This window comes from Oncorhynchus tshawytscha, linkage group LG19 (genome assembly GCF_018296145.1).
Source record: "Oncorhynchus tshawytscha isolate Ot180627B linkage group LG19, Otsh_v2.0, whole genome shotgun sequence".
Taxonomy (NCBI): Eukaryota; Metazoa; Chordata; class Actinopteri; order Salmoniformes; family Salmonidae; genus Oncorhynchus; species Oncorhynchus tshawytscha.
In genome coordinates this window covers 45324830-45350624 of record NC_056447.1, presented here as the reverse complement: position 1 = coordinate 45350624, position 25795 = coordinate 45324830, and the positions used below count along the sequence as shown (strand labels likewise).

Here is a 25795-nt window from a genome sequence, read left to right as displayed (position 1 = left end):
TGTATTCTTGACCGTAGCCCTGTCTCTTTGTGTTCTGGAACGTAGCCCTGTCTCTTTGTGTTCTGGAACGTAGCCCTGTCTCTTTGTGTTCTGGAACGTAGCCCTGTCTCTTTGTGTTCTGGAACGTAGCCCTGTCTCTTTGTATTCTGGAACGTAGCCCTGTCTCTTTGTATTCTGGAACGTAGCCCTGTCTCTTTGTATTCTGGAACGTAGCCCTGTCTCTTTGTGTTCTGGAACGTAGCCCTGTCTCTTTGTGTTCTTGAACGTAGCCCTGTCTCTTTGTGTTCTGGAACGTAGCCCTGTCTCTTTGTGTTCTTGAACGTAGCCCTGTCTCTTTGTGTTCTGGAACGTAGCCCTGTCTCTTTGTGTTCTGGAACGTAGCCCTGTCTCTTTGTATTCTTGACCGTAGCCCTGTCTCTTTGTGTTCTGGAACGTAGCCCTGTCTCTTTGTGTTCTGGAACGTAGCCCTGTCTCTTTGTGTTCTTGAACGTAGCCCTGTCTCTTTGTGTTCTGGAACGTAGCCCTGTCTCTTTGTGTTCTGGAACGTAGCCCTGTCTCTTTGTGTTCTGGAACGTAGCCCTGTCTCTTTGTGTTCTGGAACGTAGCCCTGTCTCTTTGTGTTCTTGAACGTAGCCCTGTCTCTTTGTGTTCTGGAACGTAGCCCTGTCTCTTTGTGTTCTGGAACGTAGCCCTGTCTCTTTGTGTTCTGGAACGTAGCCCTGTCTCTTTGTGTTCTGGAACGTAGCCCTGTCTCTTTGTGTTCTTGAACGTAGCCCTGTCTCTTTGTGTTCTGGAACGTAGCCCTGTCTCTTTGTATTCTTGACCGTAGCCCTGTCTCTTTGTGTTCTGGAACGTAGCCCTGTCTTTCATTTTTGTTCATTGATTTCACCTGTGTTAGTTACTCACAAGGTCTCATCAGCTCCTTATTTAGTTGAGTTCAATCTGTTCGTGCCTTTGTGAGGTATTGGTTGTTTTGACTCTACTAAGCCTTATCCTAGCTTGTTTGTGAGAACCAGCTCAGTCTTCGTTTTGATTTACCTGCCTGTTTGCCTACCTGTGTTTGACCATTGCCTGCTGGTGACCACGATTCCTGCCTTCTGCAACGGCTTAATAAACACCTGCCACTCTGCGCATGAATCTACACCTTTTTCTTTCCTGAGTATTCATGAGGCAGTGGTTCCTATAAATTCCTGTCATATCAGATAAAAGCTAAGAGTTCTGAATAATATCCTGTCAACCCTAAATATAATAAAATACATTATTTTGCATACTGGTGTTTGTCACACAAACAGTTAAAACTGTCAGTGCCCTTTAACTGAATTCATGTGTGATAGCTAAACATTATTTAAAAATGTATCTATTTTTACATTATACATTTAAAGTAGGCTACATAAATCAGTAATCACAAAGTTGTCTACCTGTGCGTCCCTCTGCCACGCTCTGCCTGGAGGCTTGTCCTGCTCTGATGGTGGTTACTACCACCCTGTAGAGGGCTCCAGGCTTCAGGGCCAGGAAGCTGTAGGCCATGGTGTGGGCTGGGGCGCTCTCGTTCTTGATCACGCTGCTGTCATGGATGAGCAGCACGTGGTATGAGTCCAGCTCTCCGGTTGCCCGCTCCCACTGGGTCTGGAGGCTGTCCGTGCTGCCACCGTTGGTCACACGCAGACTGGTCACCTGCGCTGGGGCTGGGAGTAGACAGAGAGAGATAGAGGGGCCATCAGAGATGTGAGACATTACAGAGAAATTGAGATCATAAAGAGTCATTGAGTCATAGACACAGCATCAGTTCTGTCAATGGGGGAAAAGCTCATTATTATATGACTACAACAACTCTGTTACAGTATATGACTACAAAACTTGTATGGAGCAATGCAAGAATTTTCAACTCTTACCCTACGAGGTCTGGAGCCTGCTGGTTTTCTCTTCTACCTGATAATTAATTGCATTTACCTGGTTCCAGGTCTAAATCAGTCCCTGATTAGAGGGTAACAATTTGGGCTCCCGAGTGGCACAACGGTCTAAGGCACTGCATCTCCGTGCTAGAGGCGTCACTAGGGGAAAGGGGGATACCTAGTCAGTGGTCCAACTGAAAGTATTCAACTGAAATGTGTCTTCCGCATTTAACCCAATCCCTCTGAATCAGAGAGGTACAGGAGGCTGCATTAATGGTCATCCACGTCTTCGGCGCTAGGGGAACAGTGGGTTAACTGCCTTGCTCAGGGGCAGAACGACAGATTTGACCTTATCAGCACGGGGATTCGATCCAGCAACCTAACCTTCCGTTTACTGGCCCAACGCTCTAACTACTAGGCTACCTGCCGCCCATACAGACCCTGGTTCGATTCCAGGCTGTATTACAACTGGCCGTGATTGGGAGTCCCATAGGGCGGCGCACAATTGGCCCAGCGTCATCCGGTCTAGGGTTTGGCCGCGGTAGGCCGTCATTGTAAACAAGATTTTGTTCTTAACTGGCTTGCATAGTTAAATAAAGAAAATAATAATACTAAATAAAGAAAAAACGCTGTGGAATTGACATCGAGGTCCAGAGTTGAGTTTGAGAGTTCTAGTGTCTAGTCTAGAACATAACCATACTGGGGCAAAAACATCATTATTCATATCCCTTGGGAAACGTGACTCACTGGTTCGTCCAATCACTGAAGTTGAGCTGTTTAGGCCCCCACTGTTGGTCGTGACAGTGATGGGGTACTGGTGTCCGGGTGTGAGGACGTTGAAGGTGCACTCCCTGGCGTCACGGGACAGTGTCCTCTGGGACACGACAGTGTTCCCCTGTCTCAGGACCACAGTGTACCCGTCCCACTCCCCTACGGGGAGAGACCACAGCACGCTCAGAGACGTCTCATCACTGTGACAGACGACCAGCTGCTGGACAGGCCGAGGTGCTGAGAGAGGGGGAGAGAATGATTAAATAAGTAAAGGGGGGAGAAAGGGGACGGAAAGGGGGGTGAAGGAAAAGGGGGAAGGAGATGTGAACAAGTAAAGAGAGAGAGAGGGCAAAAAATGATAAACTTCAGGAGCCATGACAATTTCATTTTAAGAACCATCCTACATGGATATAATTTGACCCATAAAAACATTCCACATATACACCAAGCTTAGCATCAAAATATTTGAAATGTAACTTACCTAGCATTCCCTGGCAGTGAGCAATGTTGCCAAATGGGCCAGCCTCCACCATGATCTGAGCTGTGTAAAGCCTGCCAGGCACCAGCCCCAGGGAAGCCCCAGAGAAGGAGTACTGTCTCACTGGCCTGCTTAGTGTCTTATTGACCAGAGCCACTGTGGCATTCATTAGCAGGATGCGGTAGTTCTCCCATTCCCCTCTAGGCGGTGACCATGTCATCTTCAGAGTGCTGCCGTCACTGAGGCCCACCATGGTCAATTGAGACACCTTGTCTGGCACTAAGGAAGGGAGAAAGGAGGCAGTGTAAAGGGAGGAGGGAGAGAGGAGGCAGTATAAAGGGAGGAGGGAGAGAGGAGGCAGTGTAAAGGGAGAAGGGAGAGAGGAGGCAGTGTAAAGGGAGGAGGGAGAGAGGAGGCAGTGTAAAGGGAGGAGGGAGAGAGGAGGCAGCGTAAAGGGAGGAGGGAGAGAGGAGGCAGTGTAAATGGAGGAATGAGAGAGGAGGCAGTGTAAAGGGAGGAGGGAGAGAGGAAGCAGTGTAAAGGGAGGAGGGAGAGGAGGCAGGTAAAGGGAGGAGGGAGAGAAAGGGTAAAGGAGGAGGGAGAGAGGAGGCAGTGTAAAGGGAGGAGGGGCAGAGGGAGGAGGGAGGCAGTGTAAAGGGAGAAGGGAGAGAGGAGGCAGTGTAAAGGGAGGAGGGAGAGAGGAGGCAGCGTAAAGGGAGGAGGGAGAGAGGAGGCAGTGTAAAGGGAGGAGGGAGAGAGGAGGCAGTGTAAAGGGAGGAGGGAGAGAGAGGTTAATGGAGGTGTTCATGCAGCCAGATCTTCATTGAAGATGCAGAGGTGAAGTTAAGGATTGTGGTGCACATTAGTATTTCCTGGCTTTTGTGGCTTTTGACCAGCCCTAATTTTTCACTCAAAACAGTTTTGATATGGAACTAGATAGGCATAAACTTAATCTGAGGTGTGACATTGACATTGACCCTCCAGAACAACTTACCAGTTCTACCCATGGTCACAGCCTCAGTCATCTGGTCTCCGACCTTTGACCTCATAGACAACTGATAGGATCGTCCAGGGGTCAGGCCACGGAAGACCACCTCTGTGGCATTGGGTGGCAGCGTCCTGTCCTGATCGGCTGAACCCAGGGTTGCAAGGGAGACCAGGTATGTGTCCACGCTGCCCATAGCTGTGACCCAGGAGGCCCTCAATGAGTCCAGACTGCCGTTGTTCTCCAAGAGGAGGTCTGACACCGCCGCGGGGACTAGGGGAAGAAAAACAACACGTGTCAGAGTCTGGTCTAGTGGGAGCACTGCTGAATGATGGGCTACACATCCCTTTTAGCCATTTCCATTTGAGGGGGAGTTTCAGAAACCTGAAAAGAGGAACCTTTTTCTTCAGTTTTTTAAAGTTGATTGAGAGGGATGTATTTGAGGGAGGTGACAGCAGGTCTTTTTGGACACTGACACCTTTCCAGGACAATTGTTCCTGTCCAACTCGAAGTACCATTAAAAAAATACAAAATCTAGCATTGTGTTCAGTGGCTGTGCAGTGTGTTACTGGCTAGCCGTATTTGTGTGGTGGGTTGGGAGGGGAAGGAAGGCCTTGATTGGCAAGCCAGCTGCAGACAGAGGAAGGGAAGGGTGGGATAGAGAAGCCTAAAATATCTTGGAAACAACGACCGACAGAGAGCAAGGCCATGGTGGTGGTAGGGACTGTATAAAGAGAAGGGTGCAGTGTTGGAAAGTTAAACAAAGCCCTGCAAACTAAGCCAGATAAATGTGTGAGAAACATTCCACCCTGAACCTGTATTGAACTCACTGACATTGAAGCCCTAGGACTCTACTCCTCTTTGCTGGATAACAAAAGCTAAGCAGGAGTAGACTTGGTTAGTGGTTGGATGGGTGAACACTTCAACCAAAAAAAGTATCAGTCTTACTATTCCAACAGGTGAATTTCAGAGTCCCTACCATAATACCTGTGAGGACTGTCACCACCGTTACCTTAACCCCAAACAGAACTAGCATGACATTTCCTCTGTGACTGTTACCTTACCCCCCAAACAGAACTAGCATGACATTTCCTCTGTGACTGCTACCTTACCCCCCAAACAGAACTAGCATGACATTTCCTCTGTGACTGTTACCTTAACCCCAAACAGAACTAGCATGACATTTCCTCTGTGACTGTTACCTTACCCCCAAACAGAACTAGCATGACATTTCCTCTGTGACTGTTACCTTACCCCCAAACAGAACTAGCATGACATTTCCTCTGTGACTGTTACCTTACCCCCAAACAGAACTAGCATGACATTTCCTCTGTGACTGTTACCTTACCCCCCAAACAGAACTAGCATGACATTTACTCTGTGACTGTTACCTTACCCCCAAACAGAACTAGCATGACATTTCCTCTGTGACTGTTACCTTACCACCAAAACAGAACAGGCATGACACATTTCCTTTGTGACTGCTACCTTACCCCCCAAACATAACTAGCATGACACATTTCCTCTGTGACTGTTACTATACCTGTGACTGCTTGTTTGAAGACAGCATTCTGAAGGCCTCCAGCCTCAGTCACCACAGTGACAGTGTACAGTGTCCCAGGCAACAGGTCATTAAGGATGTGGGAGGTGACGCTACTCTTCAGGGTGACGTTCCTGACCAGGCTGCCCTGCCGCTCCCTCAGCAGCACTCTGAAACGCTCTCTCCTGCCTGGGCCGGGCTGCCAAGAAACCCCCAGGCTGTTAGAGGAGGCCAAGAGCTGGAGGCCGCTGATGGCTGAGGGAGCTGGGGGAAAAATACAAAGTGGTCAATGCTAGTGAGCAGCTTGTTGAAGTCTAACAAAGTAACAAAGTAGATCAGTGATTTCTATGTTATCCAAGTCAAACAAACATGGAGGCACTGAAGTGAGTATAGGAATAGGGGTATGGTAGAATGGCAGTAGAGCCGACAGTAGAATATCGTACACAATTTGTTTATCATAAATATCAGGTGATCAGCACATTGGGTGTAGAAATCCTGAAAATTACATGCAAATAGAGGACCAGTGAAACCACATAACAACAGCAAGATGGTCCCTCACCTGTGGTTGCAGTGGCCAGCACTGGTGGGGCAGTTTTATTCCCAGCTATTGCCACCAGGCTGAGGCCATAGAGGGTGCCAGGGGTGAGGGCGGTAAAGCCTAACTGAGGGACGGCAGTGCCCATGATGCGAGTATTCCGGCTCTCTCCTGTTTTAGTGTCCTGTAGTGTGAGCTCATACCAGTCGACCAGCCCGCGAGAGCGAGGCCAGGATACATGCAGGCCTGGGGAGCCACCGTGACCCTGACTCTTATACTGAGCTGCCTGGACCTGGTCTGGTAGGACGTCCAACCTGGACGGACTAACCGGATCTAGGGGGAGGGAGGGAGGGAGGGAGGGAGGGAGGGAGGGAGGGGGAGGGAGGGAGAGAGAGAGCGAGAGAGAGAGAGAGAGAGAGAGAGAGAGAGAGAGAGAGAGAGAGAGAGAGAGAGAATGTGTTAGTATTTTTTCTATAAATAATATGATAGACAACAAAGACATCCTTTAAACAAGGGGCCAGCAAGGGGCCAGCATCTTGCCAATATTAAATAAACCTCAATTAAACATCTTGATATTATACAACTAGGAGAAAAGGTCATGAAGAATATCTGGATCCTGTCTTTGTGCTTCACTGAAAGCCAGTGGTGGCTGCCTGCGATGGAGCAGAGCGATAAGATTGTTTTGGTTCTTTAAAGAATGTGGCGATTCGCTGGGAGACCTGCATGCGTCTTGAGCGAGAGAGCGAGCCTTGACAGGAAACGACAAAAACAAAGACCAAATGGAGAGAGAGGAGCAGAACAGGGTAAGTGGTGCCCCCCACAGCTCAGCAATTAACTTTGACCCTTTCTTCATAATGCTTCCCCTCTGAGGGCTCTTCAGAGCAACCCCAGGAATCACATTGGCTAATCAGCAAGGACATTGTCCGTCCAATCCTAGAGCCACATTGGGGCACTTTACAAGACCACTACTGTATTACACAGTAACTACATTGTATCTGTAAATATAAAAACAGTACTGGATAAAGTCCAAGTGATTTGGAAGTCCAAGTGATTTGAACTGTTAATCTTGAGGATTTCATCCTTCGTAGGCTACTGTCAAAAATTGACATTTCAAAGTCCACACACAAAGACCCAAGACAAAAAATCTCGGCCACACTTTGAATGCAAAGTTCTGGAGTGCACTGTAGTCTAATCTATTTGTCCCGTGAAAACAAAACATGGAGGCCTCCTGTATCCGTTAGTACAAAGAAACAATGCTTGGCGGGAAGTGGCTCTGGGGAGAAGGAGATCTGTCTGGAAACAAACACTTAAGATTAGATGCTCTGCATTGTTACTGACCTCTACTGTTACAACCTTAGGTGATTGGAGCAGCAGTGTGTTCCAGAACTTCCCTGGTTCTAATCTAGAGCTGTGAGACCAATGACCAGAGGGCTGGCTCCAAGTTCTTGGCAGGACATTCTAAGGTTGTGGCCTTGACAATGTTCAAAGGATTTTACAAAGGATAAAGTGTACTGGACTTCAGCGGTGTTGGCACAATAGTTCTCTATTCTCCATGTTCTTCATTATCAAAGCGATGCACAGAATCTATTCAGTGCAACATGGTTCAATACTGGGCAGAACAAAGGCTTGACTACTGTAAGCATAAATCAAATAATACAAAAGGATATGAATGAACATATACAATTTCAAGCCATTTCACAATACATCAAATATTACAGTAAAATTATATGAAAGCTAAATTCTAAATGTTGCTACATACAATTTAAGTATCAACGTTTATGCAATAAAACACCAACAGAAAGACAACCAAAAGGAGCTGTTGGAATAAATTAGATGTTTACAATACATTAGAACCTAAGCTGTCCTAATATGATATCATATGTGTTAGATATATTTAATGATGGCGAGTTTATGATATCAGAGGAGTCATGCCACTGCTAACTGTTTGAAGTGGTTCTGACTGCCAAATTCGATATCTTTGAATTAATCAGGTGTAAAACTTAATCTTTAACGAAATATATAATCATTCGAATATCATGATCAACAATAGAAATAGACTAAAATCAACAGAAAACATATATGGTGCATGATACTGGGGGAGGGGGTTCTGATATTGTAGGACGTTTAAGATTAATTAAAGTAAATTTAACAATCTAAAATACATTTAGAATAGAATACCATTAAATAGGTTAAAATATAACAGAAACGAATTTTGGTTTATGACACTTAGCTTACCTGTTCGCACTGATACGTTTCTCCTCTCTCCATCAGTCTTCGATATCACTTCAAAGTGGTGTAACGTCCCAGGTTCTACATCCCTTATATCGCAGATATACACATTACTATACTGCCCATATAGATCACAATCCGTTATATCGGAACGACTATTCTCATAAAAAACGGTGAAATTACAAGCTTCTCCCGTTGTTATTAATTTGAGTGCAATAGAATCCGTCCTGGCGATGGTCTCTGTCAGGTTGACTGAACATTTGACAGCATTAGTGGTATCGGCCTGAAAGGAACACAGAAGTGGCAACATGTAACCAAAAGATAGGCTAAGCAACAGTAGGCAGCAAGTGGAAAATAATCCAGGTTAAATGGACTTTAACCATGACTCACCTCGACACAACACCACCATAAACAAACGATCAAAATAATAGTTGCACATCTGAACATTGCGGTCGTTGATTTAAATCCGTTAGGTCAATAAATAAAAATAAAATATATTCCAACATTGGTTGTCATAATCGGTCCATAAAATAACAATGTATATTTATTTTCTGAATTTCACAATGGCATGTTGGAGGCGGCTACAGGGGTGGCACGTGCCTAACCAAGCATGGCATCTCGTTGTGATTTTGTGGTTGCCCAAAATCTGTGCAATGTAGACCACGCACAGTCTCTTCCCACGCTACCATCTCGTCACTTTCAATCTCTAGTCCACATTATTTTCCTACACCCTTCCTCAATGCTCAGGCTGCACCATCACCGGCGTCAGGTAGACAGACTGCTCGGAAATTGATTCCATATCAGCATCTACTTCCGCCTTCTATATACACTTTTTCTAACACCTACAGTAGCCTAAGTTCCTATCAAATAGTCTGTCTACTTGCTCACAGCCTTAACCTTCACTTGAGTCTGGACAGCAGCACCTTGAGTAGCCTCCTTCTCTCCCCGTGATACCCCACCCTACTTTCCTTCCTGCCTGTCTCTCTCTGCCTTCTCTGTCTGAAGAACTTTAGGTCCACTTAAACTAACACCCATAGGATACAGTAGGTTAAAGGGGCATGACATGGTTGTAATTCATAGCCTACTATTGTGATTGCAGAATTTACTCTGTTGAAAGACTATTTGAATATGACTAATATATTCTATATTACTATTTGCCATTACTATAGCCCTTCTTTCAGAAGGTCTGTTCCAAGCTTCACTGCCTTTAATGTTCCTTCTACAAATATGCATGCAAATATGATTTTGAGCATTCTTTATGGAATTTCACAAATTCAAAATCGATTGAAATGTTAATTTCAAGTGACTGTCATCATCACGCACCTGTGGGATGGAGGTCAACTCTGTGGTTGTAGTCGGTACTGTAGTAGTTGTTGTTGGAGCTGTAGTTGCTGTGGGTGTGGTTGTGGATGTGGTTGTAGTACTTCTGGGTGGAGCTGTAGTAGTTGTGGATGTGGTTGTGGTAGGTGGGTTTGTTATAGTTATGGGTGGTGTGGTATATGTTGTCGGCGGGGCTGTTGTAGATGTGATTGGAGTGGTATTGGGTGGAGTTGAAGAGGCAGTAGGTGGGGCTGTAGAGGTTGTGGGCAGGGCTATTTTCATTGTGGGTTTTGCTATAGTCTTTACTGTTGAAAAGGTTGTGGGTGAAATTGAGGATGTTGTGAGCTGAGTTGAAAATGTTGTGGGTGGGGCTGTGGCAGCATTGGGTGTGACTACTTTCCTTGTGAATTTTGCTGTAGTCTTTGTTGTTCTGACAACAGTAGGAGATGTAGGGGCAGCGGTTGTTGTAGTCGGCACAGTTGTGGTTTTGGTTGTAGATGGAACCACAAACTTTCTGGGGGGTACTTTCCTAGTTTTGGGGAAAGCTGTGGTACTGGTAGGTGTGATGGTAGAATCAGAGTTAGTGGTTGAAACAGAGGACGAGATAGATAAAGCAGCAGAAGTTGTGGCTTTAGCATCAGAGGTAACGACCACTACCGTAGAAGTAGCTGCTGAGTCTGTTTTAGAACTTGTGTTGGGCACTGAGGTAATTGTAGAGGAAACCACAGTCATAGTGGTAGCTGCAGTTGACACCATCTCATCTACATTAGGTGTGGTGGAACTGGAAGTTGGTTGGTTTACTGATGGAGTCTTGGCTTCATTCCTCGAGTCGAGGAGGGCATTTTCGGTGGGAGCACTCACCGTTTGGTCCATGGCAGAGTCAGTTGTGGACAAAGCAGGACTGGACGAGAGAACATCATGGCTGTGGTTGAGAACTGCCCGTGATGTTGTGACGGCCGTTGGGATGGAACTTGGAATGAGACCCATCGTGGCCGTCCTTGTCCGAGGCTTGACGATGTCATTAGTGTGAGTCGCCACCACAGACGTATATGTCGCCACCCTATTGGACGATGTAACCGGGACTCTTAATTTAGAGATCTGCCGGGTGGTCCTACTATGGGTCCTCATAGTGTTTGACGAGGAGTGTGTGTTTATTATTGTTATAGGGGCTGTTCTGATGGCGTGGGTGTATGCCAAAGGTTGGTGTGTGGATGAACACATTGTGGGGGTTGAGGTTGAGATGGTGGTGGAACCTAGAAGAAAGAGGGGTTATTGTGACTAGACGTATACACATGGTTGTAATATTATTGGATAAACATTGAAATAAATTCAAGATACTGTATGTGTTCCATAAGTAATAACGCTAACCCAGCCCAAGTGTTCTTAAATGGGAAATTAAAGAATTTGACCGTAAGTTCCAGACAACGCTGTGCTTTGATGTGGGTGTTTCCTCCTAAAAGAAACACACTGCATGCTCACAACGCCTTATCAATATGTTAATAACATGGTAATAAATGGTTCATTGTCATGTTACTCATCTTTTTAACAAAAAAGTTAAATTAGGTGAAATAAATAGCTAGGTATTGGTTTTATTGGTCACATTTTACTTGGATAGTCCATCTGTAGATGCTGTACAGACAAACTGATAAGCAACTGACTATGTTTATAGGCAACTGCTTGATAAGGTTATGGTTAAGGTAAGGGTTAAGGTTAGAGTTAGGGCTAGGGCTAGCGTTAGTAGGACCACCCGCTAGGAGGAAACACCCGCATCAAAGCACAAGTTTAAGTTACGGCTAGCGTTAGGGTAAGGGTTCAAGTTTAAGTTTACGGCTAGCGTTAGGGTAAGGGTTCAAGTTTAAGTTACGGCTAGCGTTAGGGTAAGGGTTCAAGTTTCGTTACGGCTAGCGTTAGGGTAAGGGTTCAAGTTTAAGTTACGGCTAGCGTTAGGGTAAGGGTTCAAGTTTAAGTTACGGCTAGCGTTAGGGTAAGGGTTCAAGTTTAAGTTACGGCTAGCGTTAGGGTAAGGGTTCAAGTTTAAGTTACGGCTAGCGTTAGGGTAAGGGTTCAAGTTTAAGTTACGGCTAGCGTTAGGTAAGGGTTCAAGTTTCGTTACGGCTAGCGTTAGGGTAAGGGTTCAAGTTTAAGTTACGGCTAGCGTTAGGGTAAGGGTTCAAGTTTCGGGCTTTAGGGTAAGGGTTCAAGTTTAAGTTACGGCTAGCGTTAGGGTAAGGGTTCAAGTTTAAGTTACGGCTAGCGTTAGGGTAAGGGTTCGTTTAGGGGCTAGCGTTAGGGTTTCAAGTTTAAGTTACGGCTAGCGTTAGGGTAAGGGTTCAAGGGGCTAGCGTTAGGGTAAGGGTTCAAGTTTCGTTACGGCTAGCGTTAGGGTAAGGGTTCAAGTTTAAGTTACGGCTAGCGTTAGGGTAAGGGTTCAAGTTTCGTTACGGCTAGCGTTAGGGTAAGGGTTCAAGTTTAAGTTACGGCTAGCGTTAGGGTAAGGGTTCAAGTTTAAGTTACGGCTAGCGTTAGGGTAAGGGTTCAAGTTTAAGTTACGGCTAGCGTTAGGGTAAGGGTTCAAGTTTCGTTACGGCTAGCGTTAGGGTAAGGGTTCAAGTTTAAGTTACGGCTAGCGTTAGGGTAAGGGTTAAGTTTCGGGTTAGGATAAGGGTTAGTGTTAGTAGATAGTTACTTGAAATGTTACTGATTGTCTGTAGATCATCTACAGATGGACTATCAAAAAAATTAAGTGTTACCATTTTATTATATGTGATAACAGGTGGCCTGAATAAACATTTAGTGTAAATGAACATTAAACAATACCAGTTAGGCTTACATTGTAGCATGTGTAGTTTTTTTTCCAAGTGTGAAATGAATAGCCTCTTCTATGTCCCCTGTATGGTCATTAAGTTCGCAGGAAGAACACTGCTGACGTTCTTCCTGACTGAGTGAGTGGGCTGATAAAACACTCAACAATGTGCAGGAAAGTCAGTACCAAGAGTGTCATCCTCTGCTTTCCTCAAGCATTCACACCATACCAATGTCAGACAAGTCCAAAGCTGACATGGTGCAAGTCATTTAGATACAGATCTTATCTGTGTGATAATTCTGCTTTTTAAAAATGACAATCCGTTGCATTACTGTAAACTAGGTAAATTATGTCATAACGAGTTTGTTGGGTCCATGTAGAGATACTGTTGGCTGCTAATTCTGTAGTTGGGCCTTATCATTTTACAAGACGTTCTCTTCTCAAACTTCAGATGAGGAAAGACAAAATATCCATAACGTTCAAGGCTACTAAATCGGCATGCCTACTTATAATTGATGTATGGTAGTTGAATGCACAGATATATATTATTATCTGAATGCAAACGAACAGAAGACTTGCAGCCCAATTCCTCAGTAGAACACTCACCTTTAAGCGGGCATAAATGGGTAATCACCTGTCTCCCTCCAGAGTAGATTTCCTCATACTTAGTCCAGTTGGAATACCTCTGCTCTCCTCGGATCACAACCCGTATACCTTGTTTCTTCAGGTACATGGGCTTCTCCGCTAACCCGAAAGTTCCTCGTTTGTCGTAGCATTTCCAAGCAGGTGCGCTGTCACAGTCGCTGATCGTGGCCAGGCGCGCGTGCCGAGGTATTGCACTGCTCGGGTTGGCCCAGAGACACTTGGCTGATTGTGTGTGATGCAACTTCATATCTTTTGTCCATTCCCATTGTTGATAGGGACTGGTGACATTGCATCTGCCGAGGATCACAGTGGTTTTGTGGGTTGACAGGCACAGTTTCTTTGGTGTGTGCGCAATAAGGAAACCGTCTAAGATGGGAGATACAAAGAGATGCAAAGAGATGGTCAATAGTGGGGGACTAACAGTCATCGAAAGGATGAAGAACTAATGCCAAATTATTAATATTTTGAAAGCAATTTAGTAATGTAATGTTTGAAATGCATAAGGCCCAACATTTCTCAAATACCTACGGGCTTTCAAAAAACTACAGGCTTACAGAAATAGTTTATAAACATTTCCCATGATTATGTTAAATCAGTTCTCAAAAGGCAACAGTTTTATTCGATTACAACTAGTACTTTTCTTTGGTTGTAGCTGAATAAAATAGGTCAAATTGACGTTATTGTTATTAACGAATAATTCCTCATCTCAAACCTGAGTGAATATAGTAGGCTAAAGCTGTCCGTTAAATACGATCATGGTCAATATGAGATAAAATAAATATTTTCTTTGACAAAGAATGAACTCTTTATTGTTACAGTGAGATAACCTACTTGGGTCATAATATTTGGAATAACCTCAATCAAAAAATCCGTTCACTGACTGACCCTTCCCTGTATAGACAAGGATGAACTAAAGTTTCCGTTGTTGACTATCTTCACGCAAAATAAATGTGGTTGTTAGACTACTGTAATAATCAGCAAGTTAATTAACCAACCTCTTCACACTTGAAAAGACAAACTACTTACTTGACAAAGAGCATCGAAAAAGTATAAAGATAACGAAAAACAAAGTATCCATTTTAGTCTACAAGTTGTAACGGTTTAACGCGTCTGCTGGATTCAGATGAGTTGAGGCGTCGAAGGGAAGTTGCCTTCTGGGAAGGACAAAGTCAGTGACCAGCGCTTCCTTCTATTCAATTGTTTTTGTGGTTTCATATTAAAGTACCCTTCAGTACTGGACATCGACAGGGAAATGCTCTTCTATCGGAAATACCAAAGAACATCGCAGATGTTTAAGTGTTCAGATGGCAGGCAAACAGATGCAATGTGGGGACAGGTTTCTATACCCTGGATAGATGGTATACGATGCAATGGGCGTGACGCGTAGCTGCCCAAGTTTGGAATACTGACAACATAAGAAAAAATGACAAGAACATTATTTTATATTTTTCAGTGTTGACATTTTATTATTTAGTGTAAAGCCAACAGCACATCAACAAACCCAGTTATTATCATATTCAAAATTCCATTTCATTTCATATAGGTCAATTATTTGTTAATGTCACAATTTCCAAAAATGCTAAACTTAGACCTAATTCAAAACAAATCTGGAAGACAATTGGAGTTATTTTATTTTTAATGCATTGCAATATTGTTGCTGTAACAGATGTGTTAGAAGTCAACTTACCTGGTAAAGTAATTAACAGAGTAAATCATTACATAATACAGCTATTTACAACTGTAAATGTACCAGTTATTTTTCTGGTATGAGTGACAATGTCAAATGATTACCATCACTAGCTCAACCCAATGTGCCCACAGTGTTCCTCTGGCCTCCTCCAGCTGACAGACAGTGATGAACCTCATGGCTTCACAGACTTTATTTATCTGTTATTTTACCAGGTAAGTTGACTGAGAACACATTCTCATTTGCAGCAACAATCTGGGGAATAGTTACAGGGGAGAGGAGGGGGATTAATGAGCCAATTGTAAACTGGGGATTATTAGGTGACCATGATGGTTTGAGGACCAGATGGGGAATTTAACCGGGGTTAACACCCCTACTCTTACGATAAGTGCCATGGGATCTTTAATGACCTCAGAGAGTCAGGACACCCGTTTAACGTCCCACCCGAAAGACGGCACCCTACACAGGGCAGTGTCCCCAATCACTGCCCTGGGGCATTGGGATATTTTTTTTAGACCAGAGGAAAGAGTGCCCCCTACTGGCACTCCAACACCACTTCCAGCAGCATCTGGCCTCCCATCCAGGAACTGACCAGGACCAACCCTGCTTAGCAACAGAAGCAAGCCAGCAGTGGTATGCTGCTGGCATGCTGCTGACTTAAATCATGCCAGCACTACACACAAACACAAACTAATACATATTACCATTGGCCTATGAGCATTAAAATACAAGGCAGTTGAAACATTGGTAAGGTATCTCTATGGGTGACAACACAACACAAAACTGAGGAAACCAAACTGCATATGCTTCCATATTTTGTTTACATGCACAAAATAATTGATTGTGAAAGGGTAATAGAGAAAGGGATGGACTGGGAAGTGGTAGAGAAAGAGCGAAAGAATGAGAAACTCACAATAAGGGCTACAACACTTGGAGAGCCCCAGAGAATCTCCTGGGCCAGCAGAGTTTTGGGGCCTTCGCTCAGGCTCTGCTCTTTTTTCCTGGTCTTATCTCCAGTAAGAGTGGGTCCTTTGTGGGACAGGGCCCTCAATCAACCCCCTCTTTCTGACCCCCCACCCCCATCTCTTTCCCCTGCGGAACACTCTCCCCCCTCCCTAACATCCTGTGCTAGTCAGGGGAGAGATCTCTCTCTCTCTCTCTCTAAGCAGGACATCTCCTCCACCCTTCCTCTACATCCTCCTGTCAGCCTCCATCGACCATACCTTCAACCTTCAAATGTCACCGACACATGAAGCACTAACTTGTCCTGGACCTTCACTCATTGGCACGTTGTTAGAAAGCTCACGTTTGTTGATTTTAAAAAAAATCACATTTTGTATCCAATTTAAAGGTGAACAGTTAGTCTGTGAGAGTTTTTTGTTGTTGTTGCTTATTATGGGGTCCAACACAGAAAAAGTTAGTAAGCAGTGATTCTTACAGAAAATACTGCTGTTAAATATCTAAACTAAACCGCACCAACCCACAGACACCCAGCACTGCAGAGCCGATTTCTGCTTCACAACTTTTTAAAAGAACCTCAGAAACTCAATCAGATCCGCTTTAGCCAACATCTGCATAGCGGTTGTTTTGGTGGTGTCGGAGGTGGGACTGTGTTTAGAGTTGTCAAATCCACCAGCAATCCCGACTATAATCCAACAAATCCCATGCAATCCCATGAAGTTTCAACACTCAAATTAGACTGACAGGCTACAATCCCCTCATCGAAATTAACATCAAAACATGCATTAGCCTCACATCAACGGTTTGACATTTCAGAGTCATCATTTCTACCATGGATAGAGCCTACACTGTCTAGTACCATTTTGAACTAACGCAGGAGGGATAATAAGGAAGGGAGTGGTTTGTGACACACAACACAGCAGCCGCTCCCCGATTCGTCAGCTCATACCACAGTTACACCTCAAACACCGTCAAAACATCAGCTATATGGATCCGGCCAACGCTGGTTAGCGCTAGTTAACGCTCAATCTGATTGAATCCAGGTCTAAAGGCTGTCACTCCTCTAAAACAACATCCACAAACCAACCAGTATACAAAGACAGCTTCTATTGTTTCAGTGAACTAGTCGGACATAATTTCAAACCGAAAATCTTTACCCTTACCATCTCACTCACACTCACTGTAACACAAGGTCACAAATCTGGACCTACATGGCATCTGTCTGTCTGTGATTTTACCAGTTATTTGTGTGTTTTCTCCTCCCTTTTCCGGTATGTTCTGGTCGGGTCCCTAAAGTCCCACTATGGTTTCCTGCTCATCTCTGTGTCTCATCTCCCTGTTTTATCTCTGTGTCTCATCCCTGTGTCTCATCTCTGTGTCTCATCTCTGTGTCTCATCTCTTTATCTCATCCCTGTGTCTCATCCCTGTGTCTCATCTCTGTGTCTCATCACTGTGTCTCATCCCTGTGTCTCATCTCTGTGTCTCATCTCTGTGTCTCATCTCTGTGTCTCATCTCTGTGTCTCATCCCTGTGTCTCATCTCTGTGTCTCATCTCTGTGTCTCATTTTCCTGTCTCATCTCTGTGTCTCATCTCTGTGTCTCATCTCTTTGTCTCATCCTGTGTCTCATCCCATGTGTCTCATCTCTGTGTCTCATCCCTGTGTCTCATCCCTGTGTCTCATCTCTGTGTCTCATCTCTGTGTCTCATCATCCCTGTGTCTCATCCCTGTGTCTCATCTCTGTGTCTCATTTTCCTGTCTCATCTCTGTGTCTCATCCCTGTGTCTCATTTTCCTGTCTCATCCCTGTGTCTCATCCCTGTATCTCATTGCCCTGTCTCATCCCTGTGTCTCATCCCTGTGTCTCATCTCCCTGTCTCATCCCTCATCCCTGTGTCTCATCTCCCTGTCTGTGTCTCATCCCTGTGTCTCATCTCTGTGTCTCATTTTCCTGTCTCATCCCTGTCCCCCCCCCCCAAAACACAACAAAAAGCACCATTCTGCACTAACTGTAATTTTTATTCAGACATTTGGAACAACCCAAATAAATAATCATAACATTTAAAACTATATAAATAGAAATATGTATACAGAAATAAGAGTCATTCAGTTTTGTGTTTTTTTTGTTAAAAATAAATAGAATAGAAATATATATACAAACATAATACTCATAAGTATCAAAAAGAAGTAACAAAGACAAATAGAAACAAATTGTGTTACATACATACAAATAAAGATAATCTAATGATTACACTAGGTAATAGTGTAACAATTCTATTATCTTTATTTGTATTTATATGCTACAATTTGTTTATATTTGTCTTTGTTACTTCTTTTTGATACTTATGAGTATTATGTTTGTATATATATTTCTATTCTATTTATTTTTAACAAAAAAAACCACAAAACTAAATTGCACAAATCCTATATCACACAATACACAAATATAATAACACATTTATAAAGAAGATAACCTGATTATTACACTATTGCACTTCAAACAAGAAACACACAAACTAAATTCCACAACTAATTGTATTAGTACTGTACAAAGTTAGAGGTGAGCTATTTGATAGATTCTTCCGCTCCCCCTACCTCGGGCTTCCAGTGGGGAGACCTGAGGTCAACCTACCCCCGCCCCCCTTCCCCATCTCGTACTTCTGAGTGGGAGACCTTCCCAGGCAGTAGCCTGCCTAGCTCACAAACTAGAATCAGGGCGCCCACTCCAACAAAGTTAATTGACCCACAGTCCCACACAGTGACATGATATCATTGACGTGACGTGCAAAAGTCACCATTCAGAATATTTTTTATATTCAAATTTTAAAAATGTTTTTTTTTTGTGCAGGCGCCCCATGCCGCCCTGGGCAGCTGCCTATGTCGCCTATGCCTAATTCCACCACTGCTTGTGTCTCATCCCTGTGTTCAGACTGACACAAAATCACCCTTCTGGCAGGTATGCAGCTCAGTTTAGTCGACCACAACATGCTGTTAATGACAGTGAGCTAGGCTGTAGTATTAGTTTCAATACAGGGATGACAGTACAGTAACAGAGAGAATGTTGTATGATAGCAAACCTTGACTCATGATGGTGATGCGTTTGTAAGGTACTCTTATCCGCCTATCCCTTATGCTGCAAAGGGAGAAGCACCTGTAAAAAATAAAATCGTATGGTTATTTTTACAACTAAAGTCCTTTGTAAAACATATTTTCAAATGATTTCCAAAAGGAAGATAAAGCAACATACCTACTTCTTGAAGTGCGTCTTGATAGTGGCTGGTGTGGGATATTGGCTGGTCTGGTCTCTCCAGGTCTCATGCTACTTGTCTCCTCCCTGTCGACCCATTGTGTTGTGCCTGGGAGAGCAGAGAGCTAAGAGGTCAAAGAGACTGTGGTGGGTCCCGGTCCCACGGGGTGGAAGGGTGTTGGTGCACTCCTATGCTGAGCCAGGGCAGTCCCTGGGTGCCCCCCCTTCTCCCTCCCTCTCGCTTTCTCTTTATTTCCCCCTCTCTTTTGTACCCAGCCTTGCCAGTCGGTTCCTGCCACTCTAGTGCCAAGGTCTAGAGATAGGGCTGGATAATAGCATGCTGTTCCAGAGCCCAGAAGGCTGCAAGATATAAGCACAATGAGTTAGATTAAAATGACATGCTTTTATCCTGCTCAGTGTTGAAGCATGAGTAGAATTTCTATTCATCTGACTTCTCTAGCTAGGGCCCTTCACTACACATGGATGGATGAGAAGATTTAGTACCATTTCGTGTAGAGTGAGCTTGTATACTTAACCCCACAAGAAACGACCCTGCTGCTGATTGATCGGAAGTTCCACCCTCTACAGGAAGACATGCTGTGTAACCCTGGTCTGTCTACATAGACCCCAGAGCTCTGGACTCACAGACCCCCAGCTCTATCCAGACAGACAGACAGACAGACAGACAGACACAGACAGACAGACACAGACAGACAGACAGACAGACAGACAGACAGACAGACAGACAGACAGACAGACAGACAGACAGACAGACAGACAGACAGACAGACAGACAGACAGACAGACAGACAGACAGACAGACAGACAGACAGACAGACAGACAGACAGACAGACAGACAGAGAACCCAGACTACACTATTCAAGTTGTGTCTACAGTTTTCCAACTTGGTCCTCAACCCCCAGGTGTTGTATGTGTTAGATACCAGCACTAGGCAGTGAGAGAAGCAGCTTGATGTTCAGTGGACTAGTTGATACCAGCACTAGGCAGTGAGAGAAGCAGCTTGATGTTCAGTGGACTAGTTGATACCAGCACTAGGCAGTGAGAGAAGCAGCTTGATGCTCAGTGGACTAGTTGATACCAGCACTAGGCAGTGAGAGAAGCAGCTTGATGCTCAGTGGACTAGTTGATACCAGCACTAGGCCAGTGAGGGAAGCAGCTTGATGTTCAGTGGACTAGTTGATACCAGCACTAGGCCAGTGAGGGAAGCAGCTTGATGCTCAGTGGACTAGTTGATACCAGCACTAGGCTAGCTCAGTGGATACCAGCACTAGGCCAGTGAGGGAAGCAGCTTGATGCTCAGTGGACTAGTTGATACCAGCACTAGGTCAGGAGGGAAGCAGCAGCTCAGTGGACTAGTTGATACCAGCACTAGGCCAGTGAGAGAAGCAGCTTGATGCTCAGTGGACTAGTTGATACCAGCACTAGGCCAGTGAGGGAAGCAGCTTGATGCTCAGTGGACTAGTTGATACCAGCACTAGGCCAGTGAGGGAAGCAGCTTGATGCTCAGTGGACTAGTTGATACCAGCACTAGGCCAGTGAGAGAAGCAGCTTGATGCTCAGTGGACTAGTTGATACCAGCACTAGGCCAGGGAGAGAAGCAGCTTGATGCTCAGTGGACTAGTTGATACCAGCACTAGGCCAGTGAGGGAAGCAGCTTGATGCTCAGTGGACTAGTTGATACCAGCACTAGGCCAGTGAGGGAAGCAGCTTGATGCTCAGTGGACTAGTTGATACCAGCACTAGGCCAGTGAGAGAAGAGCTTGATGCTCAGTGGACTTGATGCCAGTGATGGAAGCAGTGATGCTCAGTGGACTAGTTGATACCAGCACTAGGCCAGTGAGGGAAGCAGCTTGATGCTCAGTGGACTAGTTGATACCAGCACTAGGCCAGTGAGAGAAGCAGCTTGATGCTCAGTGGACTAGTTGATACCAGCACTAGGCCAGTGAGGGAAGCAGCTTGATGCTCAGTGGACTAGTTGATACCAGCACTAGGCCAGTGAGGGAAGCAGCTTGATGCTCAGTGGACTAGTTGATACCAGCACTAGGCCAGTGAGGGAAGCAGCTTGATGCTCAGTGGACTAGTTGATACCAGCACTAGGCCAGTGAGGGAAGCAGCTTGATGCTCAGTGGACTAGTAGAATCAGGTATTACCAGGTGTGCTAGAATGATTTGTTCTATACACCTGTTGAAACCTGGTGATTATGTACAACAACTGGAGGTCCCTAAGGACTGGGATGGGAAACACTGTCCACATACAATGCTATGGTGGTCCAATAACAAAACTGTCTGATTACATAAGTGATCAGGCTATCAGGGCCATGTGATTGGGCAGACCGTCCCTTCTCACTCCATGTTATTTCAACTTGCTCTCTCTCTCTCTCTCTCTCTCTCTCTCTCTCTCTCTCTCTCTCTCACACACACACACACACACACACACACACACACACACACACACACACACGTTTGCTTTAATGGGAGTCATAAAGTGCTTCCTCTTTGTCATTCAGTCTGGCCCAGGCAGGGTTTGGCTGCTAATGCTAGCAGCTCAGGAAATCTCCTTTCCTCTGCAATTAGCCATTTCCTGGTTCAATCAGAGCCTGGTGACCTTGTGCACACACCCTGACCTATGACCCCTGAGGGGGGCTGGAGAGAGATGGATGAACCAAACTGTCTGTTTCTGTGATGGTGGGGCAGAGATCCCACATAGTACAGCTATATAGGCAGCTTGCTATGTGAGATACAAATGTTCCTTAGTTCTAATGATATTGTGTATATTGTGAAGTACTTGACATGTTGTCACTGCTGAGGAGCTGTTGAGGTACATTACCTGCCAAAAGTTTGGACACCGACTTTTCTTTATTTTCTACATTGTAGAATAATAGTGAAGACATCAAAACTATGAAATAACACATATGGATTCCTGTAGTAACCAAAAAGGCATTAAACAAATAAAAAAATATTTGATATTTGAGATTCTTCCAATAGCCACCCTTTGCCTTGATGACAGCTTTGCACACTCTTGCAATTCTCTCAACCAGCTTCACCTAAAATGCTTTCCCAACAGTCTTGAAGGAGTTCCCACATATGCTGAGAACTTGTTGGCTACTTTTCCTTCACTCTGCGGTCTGACTCATCTCAAACCATCTTAATTTGGTAGGCCAGTTCATCTGATGTAGCACTCCATCACTCTTTCTTGTTCAAATAGCCCTTACACAGCCTGGAGGTTTGTGGGTCATTGTCCTGTTGAAAAACAAATGATAGTCCCATTAAGCCCAAACCAGATGGATGGCGTATCGCTGAAGAATGCTCTGGTAGCCATGCTGATTAAGTGTGCCTTGAATTCTAAATAAATAACTGACAGTGTCACCAGCAAAACACCCCCACACCATAACACCTCCTCCTCCATGCTTTATGTTGGGAAAAACACATGCAGAGATCATCCATTCACCCACACTGCATCTCACAAAGACACGGTGGTTGGAAACAAAAATCTCAAATTTGGACTCCAGACCAAAGGACAGATTTCCACCTGTCTAATGTCCATTGCTCGTGTTTCTTGGCCCAAGCAAGTCTCTTCTTCTTATTGGTGTCCTTTAGTAGTGGTTTCTTTGCAGCAATTCAACCATGAAGGCCTGATTCACACAGTCTCCTTTGAACAGTTGATGTTGAGATGTGTCTGTTACTTGAACTCTGAAGCATTTATTTGGGCTGCAATTTCTGAGGCTTGTAACTCTAATGAACTTATCCTCTGCAGCAGAGGTAACTCTGGGTCTTCCTTTCCTGTGGCGTTCCTAATGAGAGCCAGTTTCATAATAGCACTTGATGGTTTTTGCGACTGCACTTGAAGAAACTTTCAAAGATTTTCTTTGCTTATTTAAGCTGTTCTTGCCATAATATGGACTTGGTCTTTTACCAAGTAGGGCTATCTTCTGTATAACCCCCCTACGTTGTCACAACACAACTGATCGGCTCAAACGCATTAAGAAGGAAAGAAATTCCACAAATTAACTTTTATGGAGGCTCACCTGTTAATTTAAATGCATTGCAGGTGACTACATCATGAAACTGGTTGAGAGAATGCCAAGAGTATGCAAAGCTGTCATCAAGGCAAAGGGTGGCTATTTGAAGAATCTCACATATAAAATATATTTTGATTTGTTTAACACTTTTTTGGTTACTACATGATTCCATGTGTTATTTCATAGTTTTGATGTCTTCACTATTATTCTACAATGTATAACTTTTGACAGGTAGTGTATATTGCATTATAAGTGAGAATACAACTTCATTACTTGTCAATAAAACATTCCAGGTATTCTCTGTTGGTAGAAGAAGGGAGGGGAGAGGAGGAGGGAGGAGGTGGGGAGAGGCGACTGGGAAAGGAGGTGACCCCTCTCCTCTGGCCAACCAGACTGATGACTGAAACAGAACACGCAGATCACACCTTACATCCTGGTCAGGAAACAACCTGACACACACTTCTGTCCCAGCATTTCCCCTTTTATAATCAGGCAGAATTGCACAAGCATGTCTAGGGGTCCTGATAACATCCCTGTGAGTATGCAGGTCATCCCTTGGTTCATATTCACAGGCCAAATTTTCTTCCTCTTATTGACCATTCATGTGAAAGGTTGAGGTTAATCTTAAATGGATTAATTTTTTAAAAGTAATATTAAAACATACAATCTACTTCTTGCAGTAAAGCCGCTCAACATTTACATTACATTCAGTCATCTAACAGACTCCCATCCAGAGTGACCCATGGAAGCAACCAGGGTCAACACCCTGCTCAAGGGCACATTGACAGATCTCCCACAAGGTCAAAAATGGGGACCTGAATCAGCGACCAATCAGCCACAGGCTCAAGCACTTAACCTCCAGGCCACCAGCCCTCCAAGATCTCCCCCACCCCACAGTTCCCAGAGAGCTGCTCCTCAACCATCCGAGACCTTACCTCCACAGCCCCGCCCTCCGAAAAAAAGTAATAAAGTCAAATAAATCCATTACCCACCCAAGACCCCACCCCCCCAACAACCCAAAAAATGAACAAAAGAGAAAAAAGAGAAAGACAAAGGAAAAGAGAAAACAATAATGCAAAAAACAAAAGACATCAAGCACAACAAAACTTTTCAGTTAATCGAAAATGAGACATGGAAATCTGCACAAAGGAAAAAAGGCCATTTTTAAACCATGCTTAACATTACTTTGACCCATTTTAAAAGAGAGTCACCGAAGTCTTACTTTATCAAAGACCTTTTCAAAATTTGCTGTGAATACCAGACTGTTAGCATACAAGGACAGAGAGGACAACTTCAGACAGTTGAGTGGAAAGACCAGCCCGAGGTAGACCACAGATTTAGGATCAAATTACTCAAATCCTAACCTTAACCATAAATAAATATGATCTACATGACCCTGGACAACTTCTATGAAGTTGCTGTGGTAGTAGACGATGCACTTTGTGTACCAGTTAAATGATCAAGTTCCTCACTGGACACAGTCACAAGGACACATGACCAACTATGGACATCACTCGTCCATCCTGACACAAAGGTCACAACTATTCAGGAAACTCTCTGAGGTAATGAGGAAATTCAGTTGAAGTTTACTGAATGATGAAAGTTCCTTTACAGTAAATGGGGAACAATATTTCCTCCCAACTTTGAGAGATCAGTCTCTTAGTCATCTCACTCAAGATTAACCCACAGAGATGCATGTAATGGAATCTGGAGTGACAGATATTACCACAGGGGGTCCCATTTTCACAATGGGCAATAGTTGTGCCTTACAGAGTGGTCATCCAGAGCAACTGTGTGGTTTACAGATGGGTGGGTGGTGTGCATAGCCACATTAAGTAGTTTGGGGTGGGGGTGCTGCAATTTGGGGAAGGGGGATGCAGAAAAAATATTTGCCCGCACTGAAGATGTTTATATCGGTCTGCTAATTATTTATTTTTTATACCTTTATTTAACTAGGCAAGTCAGTTAAGAACAAATTCTTATTTTCAATGACGACCTAGGAACAGTGGGTTAACTGCCTGTTCAGGGGACTATAGTAAAGTAATACAGGACTATAGTAAAGGCCCAATGTATTTGAGTGTTTACCAGCATTTGTAACTTGCGTCTAATAATTATCTGTACAAAACAGTTAATCTCATAATACTTGTGGAATATAAAAATACTTGCTTGATATTTTTTCCAGTTTCTTGAAATACCTTGCAAATGCAACTTATTTCTATGTGAAAACTGAAATGGTCTATTCATTCCTTTTCCATTGTAATAGACGCTCTTATCCAGAGCAACTTACAGCAGTGAGTGCATACATTTTCATACTTTTTGTACTAGCCCCCGTGGGAATTCGAACGCACAACCCTAGCATTGGAAGCACCATGCTCTACCAACTGAGCTACAGTACATCAACACATCACATTGTCACAAACCACTTGATGTCTCAATGTACTCTTACTGTACTGTGCTTTGTTTTGATTAATGTCGATGGAAAGTCACAGGTACAAACCTAGATGACCAGCCTATGTACATTACAGTAATGTACATTTACATTAAGTGGTTTGTAAGGATGGTAAATAAATACTGCACAAAAAGAGCTTGTTTTTTATGTTATTTGATCAAGAAAAATATTTAATTTGATGTGGATGTTTTGTATCTTTGCCCCTAACTTTGCAC

General features: G+C 44.1%; 1 protein-coding gene across 4 annotated transcripts in view; it reads right to left on the bottom strand.

Annotated features, from left to right (window-relative positions):
- Nucleotides 1-19229, bottom strand: part of LOC112219017 (receptor-type tyrosine-protein phosphatase beta) — a 45241-nt gene extending 26012 nt beyond the window's left edge. Inside the window, exons 1-11 of one of the 4 annotated variants that reach the window (XM_042301741.1) lie at nt 19096-19229; nt 18922-18995; nt 13160-13564; nt 9754-11003; nt 8437-8713; nt 6226-6534; nt 5670-5930; nt 4136-4399; nt 3145-3420; nt 2640-2900; nt 1419-1685 (exon numbers count right to left, since the gene is read on the bottom strand). In XM_042301741.1, the coding sequence (XP_042157675.1) occupies nt 1419-1685; nt 2640-2900; nt 3145-3420; nt 4136-4399; nt 5670-5930; nt 6226-6534; nt 8437-8713; nt 9754-11003; nt 13160-13564; nt 18922-18931 (3580 nt within the window). In that variant the 5' untranslated portion in view covers nt 18932-18995; nt 19096-19229. Of the gene's footprint in view, nt 1-1418; nt 1686-2639; nt 2901-3144; nt 3421-4135; nt 4400-5669; nt 5931-6225; nt 6535-8436; nt 8714-8820; nt 9369-9753; nt 11004-13159; nt 13565-14224; nt 14487-18921; nt 18996-19091 lie in introns of those variants that run through there. The other 3 variants (XM_042301739.1, XM_042301740.1, XM_042301742.1) reach the window with 3 other exon arrangements.
- Between the last annotated feature and the right edge of the window lie 6566 nt (nt 19230-25795).